Here is a 13,265-nt window from a genome sequence, read left to right as displayed (position 1 = left end):
CGTGATCGGTGTTAATAAAAGTGCTGGCGCCAGATAGAACGCAGCGCTGCTGTGCTCTTGAGGTCAAATTATTTTTCTTGAAATGGTAGCTATTCATTTTTGGTGCATTTCTGGCGCTTTGATTTCATTTAGCTCTGATGTCGTCAGCTGAACTGACTCGTGTGCAAGAACTGTGGACAAGGTAGCGCTCTTGTGTCAGTCGGTCGCGTGTGGTTTGTGGGTTGCGGTAATAGACCGGTGCTGCGGGAATGTCCCGAGCATTGTAAATTGTTGGACAATAGCACTCCTTACATTTGAGGAATAATCTTGTGGTTGTGTTATTTAATTCTCGAGGCCGACAAATTGGGGCAAGTACTACAAATACGTTTGATTCAACAACGTATAACATCACTCAACAAGGCTCGCGTGTGCTGAACGATACTTGGCCGACTAATTGAGCTCAATTAAGATTTTTAAATCTCACGTAGCTTGTACTTTTTGAAAAAGCTACCCAGCAAGGTTTATGGTGAGTGAATGTTTTGCTGTGTGCAATTTTCCGCACGTTTGTTTCAGCTTTAGATTTGTGTGCCTCGGAGAAAAGAGGCTTGAAGTGGTCCTCGTACTTCTATGTTTTAATGTTCTCCAAGGGTTTTAGAATCTAGCAAAATCTGGCCTTTGTGTTAGCTTTGTACCCAAATATGTTTGACATATTGTTACAGGCTTTGTTGCAAGTCAGGTGCATATGGAGGATTATGGAGGATTGCAAGTCATGTGGAGGATTTTGGAGATGCTTGGCTCCAGAAAAAATTGGAATTAATTGTAAAACATCTGGAAAAAATGAGTGGAATGCATTCCTTCATCCTGGCTGTGGCAGAGCTTGGACATGTTGTAATCTGATCAAAGAGAGGATATTGGTAAAACCATGGTTAATGAATATATTTGATTGTCAGTCACCTATACTGCAAACAAACTTATGCAGAATAGGATTGTTAGGCCAAGCATTTATGTATAGCAGGGCATGTCAGTAACAGTTTCGGCAAATGTATGCCTTAAGCCCGAGGCCTCAGTGATCATTGCACAAGGCACCATCAAATTCAGCCCAAAGAGAACCAATATTTTAAGAAATTATAGTATCATGGTGAATTTAGGAGAGAATACTCAAAAACATCTTGCATGCAAAGATAATCTGAAATTCAGCAAATTTGACCTGGTGTGAAGTCAGTACTTGCAGGCACTGCACAAGAACACAGTGCAAGCAAGCACAAGCACCTGTATCTGGGCCCGTTGTCATTGCAGAATGATGCAAGGCTTTTGTTTATATGATGAGCATCAGGAGTAGCTTGGCTCCCAACTTTGGTTCCAGCCCTTCCCAACTTTGGGAAGAAAGTGGGTCAAATTTGAGAGAAGTCTGTTTGTTGACATCTTTTTTGAGGGAAGGTTGGTTTATTTTTCACTGTTCAGCTCTTCCCCCCCCCCCCCCACACACACAAACCCAACCCATTTTGTAAAACTAAGCTCCTGTGAACCATTGAGTATGTCATGCATCTGCTGATTTGATATAACATGGTGTGTAGATCTGTTTCATTAGCTGGATATTTTGATCTAATTTTAGTTTTAATGTGTCTATTACCATTCATCAGTGAACACTCCTATTCTGGATAAATTCATGCTTTTTATTTCTTACCAAGGTACAGTATGGCATTACCTAGCCTGTTCCATGCTTCCCATGTCATTTGTTGGCACAACATTTGATTAGTTTTTACCAATAAGAGTTGTGAAGAAGAGCATTGAGTACAAATGTATTGAGATGTGAGTACATGTTTGTCGTGATTATCATTACATATGAGCATGATGCCGTGGAATTAATGATTGGCTCGTTTTTTTTGTGCATTATGTGGCGGATTTTTTTTCGAACCTCACAAATGATCGACACCTGTGTAGAAATTGGCACTGGTCGCCTGTTGTTACCAGGCAGCGTTTGCGGACAATGGCGTCGGCCGGTGAGCCGGAGGGCGCGCTGCGCCGGAGGGCGGCGGCCATGACACCGCCGCTGGAGCTCTCGTCTCTGGCGGACGACGCGGTGCCGCTCACGGCCGATGAGGAGCAGCTGGAGCAGCTGGCCGACTCGGAGGACGGCTTGATCGAGTTGCGCAAGTCGCCCGCCCACCAGGAGACATGGTTCTCCATCGCCGTGCAGGTGTTCTTCCCGTACCTGGTGGCCGGCTTCGGCATGGTCGGCGCTGGTATCGTGCTCGACATCGTCCAGGTCAGTGGTCCGCGCTTGTGGAGGGATGGGGTGGGTGCGTCTCTCGCGTGTCAGTGTTACATTCATTGAGATTGATGCACGCTCTCGTGAATTGGAAGATGTGTATGGATCTGGCGAGTCATCAGGATTTGTGCTGGTTTGATCCCTTGTTACAAAGTAGCCTGTCATGTAGTAGCAACTGCATCTGCATAGACATGCATCCATGCGTGCACCTGTTTATGCATGCATCCATGTACTTACATGCAGTAGCTGCAACTGCGCAGCTGTAGGACATGCCATAGTTATTCTCACGTGACCACAGATCATGTGATCATGCGCCGTGATCTGTCGCATTGTCACGTGATCTGTCGCGTTATGTGACGTCACTCGCCAGGAAAAGTTGCTTGATCTACCAGCTTACGCGATCTTTTACGTCATGTTATAGCGTCCGTCATGACACGTTTTGACCTGACGACGTGACGTTGTGCGATTGGTCGTGTTTCTTTGTGTTATGTGATGTTGGACGTGATGTATCACTTGTCGCTACCCGTTCCGCCATGTGATGTCACGTGGTATGTGGCAGTAACTTGCCGGTGGCCACGCCACATTTTTTTCATGGATTGCATGGAGTCTGGCAACGAGCCAGATCCGCCACCACCACCACGTTGTGTGGCGTGCACCGTCACGTTACGTCACTGTGCCACGTGCCCGCCTGCTGGCAGCACTGGCCGGTGTTCACGGAGGTGACGGAGGTGTTCATCTTGGTGCCGGCGCTGCTCGGGCTCAAGGGCAACCTGGAGATGACGCTGGCGTCGCGGCTCAGCACGCACGCCAACCTTGGCCGCATGGACGAGCCGCGCGCCATGTGGAGCCTGCTGCTTAGTAACATGGGTCTCATTCAGGTGCGTCACGCCACCTCGATAGGCGAACCGGTCGTTCAGTAGCACGGTTCCAGTGCAGGCACGCCACACGGGGTGGATGCCTAGCGCTCGGGTGCTTGGCGATATGTTCCTCACTCACATGGGTCGCGCCATGTGTGTCCCGATGTGGAATTAAAAGGCTATGTATAATGAAGGCTGCTATGCTAACTGAATGCTGCTGTATAAGGAAAGTGATGGATATTTGCTAATAGCGGGTTTGCCTATGTCCGGCTAGGTTTAAAATTCGTACAGTAGCGGTATGCAGGCAGGAGTCGCACTTAGTTTTTTAGCTCATTCGTGTAGGCGGGCATCTAATACATGGCGACAAGTTATTGGAAGTTCAAGTCAGATTGCACGTGTTTCCCGTTTCAGTGTCAAGCGATAGTGGTGGGCTTCCTGGCATCAACGGCGGCAATAGTGATGGGCTGGATACCGGACGGCGAATTCAACATCCACCACACTCTGCTGCTGTGCGCTAGCAGCGTGGTGACCGCCTCGCTGGCCAGCCTCGTGCTCGGTATGTGACCCAAGCCTGTGTCACGTGATCTCGGAAAATAGCGACGCAGCGTGCCTCCGTGCGTGAGTGGACGGCTGTGAGCGCGGTCGTGTCCTCCGCCGCTGGCCGAACCAGCTGAGCCGACGAGCCAGCTGCCAGCTGAGCCGACGCCGAGCCGAGGCGCCGCGGCACGGCCAGAGCCGGAGCCGGGCCGACCCGAACCCCGTCGGCCGGGACCACGGGACGTAGCCGGGGGGAGGGGGGGGGGGAGTTCTATTCCCGGCGCTCGGACTAAGAGGCCGAACGGAAAAAGTTAACAAGGATAAAGTTGAATTAGAAAACACCGCATTGAAGAACTCTGGTGGCTGAAAGCCAGAAGGATTAAACTCGAAGGGATAAATAAAAAGTCAAGAGGCTAAATGTCTTAAGGAACAAAAGCCGGCTGGAATTTGCGAGGCACTACTGAATTCTCATGCTGGCCTACTCTTATCATAAGCGCGGCTTGAAGCATCGAGTACTGGCAATAGAATGACTGCTTTGTAACGTCCTTCAACCTAGCTCTTGATGTACTGAAGTTTGATATCTTGGTATAGGAACTTTCAACTCATGCCGAGTACAGGGATGTAGTTTTCTATTCATTTGGGTTGGCGAGGGGAAGACGGGTGTCCCCCGACCAAGTTTCGGGAAAAGTATATTTATGGATGTTTTGAAGGAACGCTGCGTCAGTTCTTCTGCTCCACCCCTCCTCCCCAACTCCTTTTGCTAAACCACGCCCCTGGCCGAATAACCAGGCAGGTAAGGTCTTCCTCCGACATCGATATCAAGATGATACATGATATCAAGCGCCATAGTTTTGAACAGGGAGCGGATGTAACGATGTGTGTTTTTAGGGTTTCATAATGCACTCGCGGGTTCACTGCCGACACAGTCGCACAACAGATGTCGTCCGCTGTCGTGCGGCCGCTCACGTGCCCTGCTGCTCTCCCTCTCCCCCAACGTCAGGCGTTGGTATATCGAAGCCGCGGGTCCCCCGTCTAACCGACGAGAGCCAGGTTATGTTGCAAAAAAGCTGAGGCCGTTCTGTTGGCGTCGTATTTAGGCCCTTTAAGGCCCTTTTTAGTTTTCCCCTAAGGCTTCCTTGAAATGTGTTTGGCCTGATCCTGTCCCGTCCAGCAGCTCATGCTCCGTCCAGTTCCGGCTGATCTCGTCCGTTCCCTCCGGTTCCGTCTGTCCCGTCCGGTTCCTTTCGATCACGTCCGGTTTCGTCTGTCCCGTCTGGTTCCTTTCGATCACGTCCGGTTCCGTCTGTCCCGTCTGGTTCCTTTCGATCACGTCCGGTTCCGTCTGTCCCGTCCGGTTCCTTTCGATCACGTCCGGTTCCGTCTGTCCCGTCTGGTTCCTTTCGATCACGTCCGGTTCCGTCTGTCCCGTCTGGTTCCTTTCGATCACGTCCGGTTCCGTCTGTCCCGTCCGGTTCCTTTCGATCACGCCCGGTTCCGTCTGTCCCGTCTGGTTCCTTTCGATCACGTCCGGTGACGTCCGATACCGTCTGATCGCGTCCGGTCACACGGGGTCTCGTCTGGTGCCGTCCAAACCGGACGGCAGTCCCGTCCGGTCCCGACCCACCTGGTCCCATCTGGTCCCGGCCGGCTCCGATCCAGTCCCATCTCGGCTGTTCTCGCCCCGTCCCGTCCCATTCCATCCCGTCCCGTCCCATCCCATCCCATCCCATCCCGTCCCATCCCATCCCATCCCATCCCGTCCCGTCCCGTCCCGTCCCGTCCCGTCCCGTCCCGTCCCGTCCCGTCCCGTCCCGTCCCGTCTCGTCTCGTCTCGTCCCGTCCCGTCTCGTCTCGTCCCGTCCCGTCTCGTCCCGTCCCGTCTCGTCCCGTCCCGTCCCGTCTCGTCCCGTCCCGTCCCGTCCCGTCCCGTCCCGTCCCGTCCCGTCCCGTCCCGTCCCGTCCCGACCCGTCCCGTCCCGTCCCGTCCCGTGCTAGTCAGTCCAACCAGTCTCTTCCCGTGGCCATAACTTTATTCATCTCTCGTACCAGTTATTAAGTCCTGATAACTCTGCTGTCTTGAATCATTTTGACTTTTAACCGTTTTTACACATCCGAGCTGACCTTTATCACTGTCAGTGCAATGTCAATGTCAATGTCTATGTCACCGTCAATGTATTTTGACTTACTCCGTTTTTACTCTTATCCCTGTTGGGTTATTTTCCTTTGACATTTCTCCTATTCACCTTTTACCCTTGTTGACTGTTAGTGCGCTCAACGTTTTCCGATTGGTCGCTTGCTGCTGTCAACATTTATCTATTTCGACTTCTCGTCCCTGAACTTTTTTGTTCGGCTTTGTTCATTCGACCTTTTCACATTCAAATGTTTTCCCTCTTGTCCCCCTTGCCCCCCTTAAGCCAAGAACTTTACACTATATAGTGAACAATTTTGCAGGAATTCGGTCTGACTTCACCGCAGTTTTGACAAAATTTAATAGTTGCTCCTTCCCCCCCCTCAGGAAAAAATGTTAGTACGTGCATGCCCGGGCCGACGCGGCTGGGCGGCGTGTGGGCGGACGGGCGACCGCCGCTCCGTGGCTCTCCGCGGCGCGGCGACGACGCCTGTCTCTCGGCGGCCGGCCGGTCAGCGGCGGCGCGGCCCGAGCCGGCTGGTCGGAGCCGGCCCACTGACTCAGCGCCGCTGACGCCGCAGGCAGCGTCATGATCGCCGTCATCGTGCTGTCGCAGCGGTTCAGCATCAACCCCGACAACGTGGCGACGCCGATCGCCGCCAGCATGGGCGACCTGGTGACCCTGGCGCTGCTCTCCTGGATCGCCTCCCTCCTGCACAGAGCCATCGGTGGGTACATCCCTCCTGCACAGAGCCATCGGTGGGTACATCCCTCCTGCACAGAGCCATCGGTGGGTACATCCCTCCTGCACAGAGCCGTCGGTGAGTACACCCCTCCTGCACAGAGCCGTCGGTGGATACACCCCTTCTGCACAGAGCCGTCGGTGGGTACACCCCTCTTGCACAGAGCCGTCGGTGGGTACACCCCTCCTGCACAGAGCCGTCGGTGGGTACGCCCCTCCTGCACAGAGCCGTCGGTGGGTATACTCCGCGGCACAGGGCTACTGGTGCCTGTTATGCAACTTTTGATGCCCCGTGCTACACAGAACCTTCGATTAAATACTGGTGGCTTTTCTGAGGACGAAAACCGCAGGGCGGATGTAACTCAGCAGAATGTGATCTTGCATGTGCTTGTGGCCTCACGTTGCCAGAAGCTGGTCTGTGCGCGAAGGCCAGGCTTCTCAGCATAGCCATCAATCTTAGGCTTTATCTTTCCAATAACTATACGTAATGACCATGTCACGTCTTCCGTGCCTTTCGGGACTCGCGGTCCGAGCCGAACAGCGATATTGTTTGGTCTACGCTGTAGAAAGGAGCACTATAAAACCGGGCACGGCTGGGTAGAAGCAATTATGTCGGGCTATAAGCGGCCGGTATTTTTAGTCACGGCATTACGATTTGGGCAGGTTTGGTCACGTTCCCGCGTCGACAGGACGTTTGCAGACGGGGACGCGCTTACATGTGGTGCATGCGTCGTAGACCTGCAGCGCCAGCTTCCATAAGCGGAATATCCGTGTCATTTGGTAGCTGCCACTCAGCTATTGACAATGGTCGGAAACTCCGTGTCGAGCTCTGTGTTGCGTGACTTGATGGCGGATTCGCACAAATCACCGGAGAATGTGGTATAGTATCCTTCTATTGAGATTCGATTGGTGTTTTTTTTTTGTTGGTATTAAAGGAATCGTTCCACTTTTGAAGATGTTAAAACAAGCAAAGATATGATGGCATGAGCTCACTTATTACTATTGGTACACTTAATTAGAAAAGACTGCTCTAGACAACATAATGTTCATGTTAAGTAAATATGCTTTTTAATGCGTCATTGTTTGATAATGTCATCGTGCGTGGTACGATATTGATTGAGAATCAATTGAACGGCCATTATATATGGAAATCGTGTACACGATCGCCAGGTATGGACGACTCTACAATTATATTTTTATCGGCCTTGATCTCCGCATGGCGAGTGTAATGTCAGGCTTGGAATGACGTTGTTTTAGCGTCATGAATTCCTGGGTGACCTTTCAAAACCCCATACAAATATGGAACACTCTCTTCAAACCTGCTACGTCGCAACGTTGACGCTTTTTGTGTTGCGTTTCTGCTGTTATTGCATTTTGATATGATGGCAACGTCATAGAATATAGTTAACGTAAATGTATTACCCCGACTGTCGAGATCAGCTGTCCGCCGACCCTCGGTCAGCTGGCTCTAGTCACCAGCCTCTGGGCAGCGACTCAGACAAGCAGACATGAGTGGCGTACGCTGCTAACTTGGTGTACAACGCGGTCCTAGGGGCGTTTGACGCTCGCCGTCCTGTTCCTGTATAATTCTGCACTCCCCCCTCTCTCTCTCATCTCTCTGATGCTAGCGCCCCCGCTCTCTCTCTAGCGCCGACGACGCGCGCTTCGAGAGAGCGCGAGGCGAGCGCGCGTCGAGCGAGAGAGAGGAGAGCTCCGAGGAGAGAGGCAGACGAGAGGAGAGGTAAGGAGGCGAGAGATGCGGAGCGCGAGAGAGAGAGAGAGAGAGAGAGAAGCGCGCGCGAGAGAGAAGAGAAGAGAGAGAGAGAGAGAACGAGTAAGAGAGCTAGAGAGAGAAAGAGACTTCTAAGAATCCGCTCTAGGGATAACGAGAGCGAGATAGAGCAGGAGAGAAGGAGAGAAGCACCGCCTTCTACTCTCTTAGAAGCTAGAGAGAAGTGCTCGACGAGAGAGAGAGAGAGAGCGAGAGAGCTTCTCTCTCTTCTCCTCTCTCTCTCTCTCTCTCTCTCTCTCTCTCTCTATCTCTCTCTCTCTCTCTCTCTATTCTCTCTATCTCTCTCTCTCTCTTCTCTCTCTCTCTATCTTCTCTCTCCTCTCTCTCTCTCTTTCTCTCTCTCTCTCCTCTCTTCTCTCTCTATCTCTCTCTCTCTCTCTCTCTCTCTCTCTCTCTCTCTCTCTATCTCTCTCTCTCTCTCTCTCTCTCTCCTTCTTGCTCTCGCTGTCTCTCTCTCCCGTCCGTGTGGAGCGGGCTGGCCGCCGGGCCCAGGCTGTGTGTGTGTGACGCGGCGTCCGTGTTTGGCCAGAGCCGGACCCGTGGCTGGCGCCCACCATTATCGCCGTGTACCTGCTGCTGATCCCGCTGTTCGCCTGGGTCTCTCACCGCAACCAGTACACGCGCGTCGTGCTGCTCGAGGGCTGGACGCCTGTCATCGCAGCCATGCTCATCAGCAGGTACGCAACGGAGACGGGCGCCAGCCGGCTACTCAGGGAACACGACATTCACCTGGTAGGTAACGGAGGTGTTTGGCAGCGAACACCGAGGGAAATGGTTATCAGCAGGCAGCATGGTATCTCTGGTGTGCAGAGGTAATCTCCACAGGTTTGTAATGGGGCGGCTACCGCCTGACATGCAACGGGGCAGCAGTCGTGATCTTTGGTTAGTGAGCGACAAGCACGTGGAGGCATTACAGCCGTCAGATATGTAAAGAGACGTGAGCCGCCGTGATTCTTTCGACGGGCTTGCGGTCAGCTGGCGCGGCCGGCGGCGGAGTCGGCCGCTCGCTGAGCGGGCCAGAGGCGGTCCGTTTTCGCACAGTTGTGCGGAGCTGATCGGTGCCTGATGGCCGTGCTCATATCGATTCGGCCGCTAATGAGTGTGTTGCTCCTCGCTGCTGGTAAGTGGTCGGACGGATGGGGGCGGTCGTTAGGTGGCACGCGGCCGGATGGGTTTGACACGCCACAGCCGTACGGGGGCCATCTGCGTGTGTCTCAACCTCCGAAGTAGCTGCTGTTGTGGTGAACTGAGTTGAGTGAGCTGTGGGGCGGATGAAGACGGTGAAATGCTGACGGAATCTACAGAAGTGACTCGCTGCGATCAACATTGGACGCTCGCGTACGTGGTCAGAAGTTACCGCTCTGACGGGCGTCATGTATGACCTTTCACGGCAGTTTTGACCTGACCTGACCTGCTTCTCCCGCAGCGCCGGCGGCCTGATCCTGGACTTCGCCGTGTCGGCGTACGAGGGCGTGGCCGTGTTCCAGCCGGTGATCAACGGCGTGGGCGGTAACCTGGTGGCCGTGCAGGCGAGCCGCATCTCGACCGAGCTGCACCGCGCCGGCCGGCCCGGCCAGCGGCCGCGCGCCGAGCACGCGCCGCTCCACGTCTGCCTCACGCCCTGGGCCGCCTTCTGCCAGACAGGTGGGCCGGCCGGCACGCGAGGCAGGCGCGCGCGCCCACCTCGGCGCCGGCTGCTGCGGCCGCTGTGGGGTTGTCGGACTGGCAGGTTCCCTTGTGTGGGAGGATGAATGGCGTGGTACGTGAGAACCATACGCCAGGTGACCACACTTAAGCTTTAGCGGTTCGTTTGGGTCTGACAGTGTGAGCATGTTTTTTTTTGTTTTGTTTTTTTTTGTCCGTATTAGGTCTCGTTCAACGTGTTCGGCTTTCGGACGAAGTGTGTGGCCCGCATTAAAAATCTTCACATCTGTCCCATTATGCCGGGCGAAATCGGGCGCTTCGACGTATCGGGCCACGCCGTGGCCAGTCTCCGACTCCTCGATAGTAGCGCAGCAGCTGTCCCCACAATTTCGTTCTCACCATTTTAACCACGCTGAGGGGAAACAACGACAATAGCAGCTGATGTGGCTGCTGAACCGCGCGAGCGGCCCGGACTGACCCCCACCCGCCTGTGGTGCGAGCGCCCCGGAGTGGCCCCATTCCCACCCTGTGGTGATTCGTGCGAGCGCCCTCGGACTGACCCCCCCCCCGTCCCCCCGGCAGGCGGACACTCGCGGACGGCACGCGTCCTGCTCAGCATGGTGGTGCCTGGCCACCTGGTGTTCACCTACAGCATCAGCTACTTCCGGGCGGGCCACACGTCCCTGACGCCGCTCTTCCTGGTGGTGTACAACTGCGCCGCCGTGCTCCAGGTCAGTGGCGGCCGCCGCCTTCAGACGGGAGCGCAGCGCTCGGCGGCGGCGGCGGCGGCCGGGGCGCGGTCAGGACTGCAGCAGCGTGAGAAAGCATACTTCGGTAAAGCAAGCGTAGACGGTGGCTGTTGCTTTGAAGGTTTTCCGTAGTGGGTGAATTCGGACGCCGTAATAATTTCTGTTGCGGATGCGATTGGTCGGAGGTGTTTGTGACGGCATTCGACGACACGCTGGTTGGCGAGGCTTCGTAACGCCAGGGACGTCGCCAATAGCTTAGACCAGCCGCAGGCGCGGAAAACATAGTGTAGCGTCCCGATTGCTGGCGCCCGGCGGGGCGCTTGACCGCCGCGATAAAGTCCGCACGAAGACCCTGAGCCGGGGCGCCGCCGCCGGCTGGGCGTCCACGCTCTGCTCTCGGAGTGTGTGAACGTCCCCCCGCCCCTCCCCGCCGCAGCTGTGGGAGTGGCGGCGAGACGTGTCCTGTCGCCTCGCGACAGGACAGGACGCGAACGGCCGGCGCCCCGTCTTCTGCGCCGCCCCCGCCGTGTCACGGCGGCCGCGAGCTCGGCTGCCCGGGGCCTGTATATGCGAGGCCCGCTCTGCCTGGTGGCACCAAGTCCGTCGGTCCTGACGTCATATCCCCGGTCCGAGTTGGATTGGTGTGTGGGGGCCTCACGCGTTTGAAACGTCCGAGGTTCCCGACTGCATGCTTTACGTGCGGGAGCGTCTATTGCCAACTGGTCGATCTCTTCACCCTCGTCGTCTAGGTTGTGTTGATGACGATTGTTGCCGAGCGAGTGTGCTCCCCGTGGTCGCCGCTGATCCCCCCCCCCCCCCCCCCCCCCCCCCTCCCCCCGGACAGGTGGTTGTCCTGCTGTACGTGGCGCACTGCATGATCCACTGGATGTGGAAGAACGGGGTGGACCCGGACAACTCGGCCATACCATATCTCACAGCGGTACGTATTGCCGGCGCCGGTCTGTCGTGTCAGCGAGCTTCTTCCTGCCGCTCCCGGACACGGAGCGGTTAAACGAAACGGCCTCACACGGAGACCTGCGTCCGCTCGTATTCCCTGCCCTACGATGCCCTAGCGTGCTGGCGGCCCTGTGAAGACCGCCAATAACGCGGCAGATATTGATCCGGAAGATATTTGCAGTGCAGATTAGATTTCTTTCCGCTTTCTTTTGAGGCACGTGCCAACCCGTGTCGTGATGTGCCGTGCTGTGCCGTGCGCCAGCTGTGGCCGTCCACCTCGCATCGTGCTGTCTGCTGTTGACGGCCCACCCCGTGCTGTGCCGTGCCGATGACACCACGCGCTGAGCAGCCTCTGCCCGGCCCGCAGCTGGGTGACCTGATCGGCACCGGCCTGCTGGCGCTGGCCTTCCAGTTCCTCTTCATCATCGGCGACCGCGACTCGGACCTGGGCGACTGAGGCGGCGGCGCCGGGGTCCGGTCTGCCTGCCCGCCGACGCGCGCGGCCTGACGCGGCCAGCCGCACGAGCGGTGCGGTTCTTCCACTGGCGGTGGCAGGCACGCCCGCGGTGATGAGAGCCTACTCACGAGAGATTCACGACGGAACTTTCGCGTCGAGCGTGGCGGCAGGGTCCGCGATCTTACGGAGAGTGCGACGCGGCTCACTATTACTGCACCGCGTCCGTCTCTGTCTACGTGGCATTTTGGCATGTAGTCTGAAGTCTGCGGATGGCCTGATGTGGGACTGTCCGGGTTTGGGGGGTGGGGTGGGGTGTCCCGGGTGGAGGCTGTGCTTTTGATGGGGAGTGGATGGACGGGGCGGGTGGCGCTCCGGTGTTTTATTTCGGTGCGCTTCCGTACCTGTGGGGTCGTGTTTCCGTACGGAATGGGAAGACGCAGCTCTTTCACTTTACTAAAGAGCGAGAGTACTTAAGGCGGCCCACCGACACGACTGCGTTGCGGAGCTGGTCATTCATGAGCTTTATAGCCAAATGTGCGTGGCGTTTCACCCCAACCGGAGCTGGGCGGGTGTTGGCGTGGCGGCGGTCGTAGTATCGCGCGTCCGGTGGCCCCGCCCGATCCCGTCGGAGGGCAGGCACCGCCGCTGGGTATCATTCCGCGCTGCCGTCCCCTGTCGGGGCATCGGTAGGAACAAACAGCGAGACTTTCAAACCGTCTGCGGTCATCCCCTGACTAGATTCGCCAGCATCACCACCCACCATCACCGGCCGGCCCGGAGCGCAGCGGGCGGCCACCCTCGGCCTGGCGCGGAGGGCGGGCGGCGCCGGCCTGGCCGACGACGCCGCCGCCGCCCAGTCAGCGACGACTCAGAGCCGCCGCCGAACGGAGACGGCGGCCGCGACGTCCGACAGACGACCGAATGCCGGTTAAACGAGATTAGTGCGGGCAGGCTCGTCACCATGTGCACTGCCGGCTCGAGGCATGCGAAAATGTGTATAGCGTGTGTCGGCCATCACCGCCGGGCTTTAAAGTGCCTTCTTAAGACAGCTTTTTACTTAGCTCCCTGGTCTCATTTTTTCAGTAATCAAACAATCACGAGGCGCGGGTACGTTGGGCGTTTCGTTGCTTGGTTATTTATTGTTTGGCGTAGCT

At 56.0% G+C, this 13,265-nt stretch overlaps 1 protein-coding gene across 1 annotated transcript; it reads left to right on the top strand.

The window, feature by feature from the left end:
- The first annotated feature begins 204 nt into the window (after positions 1-204).
- Positions 205-12,424, top strand: LOC119111835 (solute carrier family 41 member 1). The gene is made up of 10 exons (XM_037235668.1): positions 205-505; positions 1,951-2,245; positions 2,947-3,126; positions 3,517-3,661; positions 6,352-6,498; positions 8,834-8,981; positions 9,731-9,948; positions 10,531-10,679; positions 11,542-11,637; positions 12,022-12,424. Exons 2-10 carry the CDS (start codon positions 1,967-1,969, stop codon positions 12,109-12,111), a joined length of 1,452 nt encoding a protein of 483 aa, XP_037091563.1. The 5' UTR covers positions 205-505; positions 1,951-1,966; the 3' UTR covers positions 12,112-12,424.
- Positions 12,425-13,265: the final 841 nt, after the last annotated feature.

Source organism: Pollicipes pollicipes, unplaced genomic scaffold, assembly GCF_011947565.3.
Source record: "Pollicipes pollicipes isolate AB1234 unplaced genomic scaffold, Ppol_2.1 Scaffold_7261;HRSCAF=8764_pilon_pilon_pilon, whole genome shotgun sequence".
NCBI classification, from domain to species: domain Eukaryota; kingdom Metazoa; phylum Arthropoda; class Thecostraca; order Pollicipedomorpha; family Pollicipedidae; genus Pollicipes; species Pollicipes pollicipes.
Note: the sequence above shows the minus strand (reverse complement) of the source record. Positions and strands in the feature narration are given on the sequence as shown.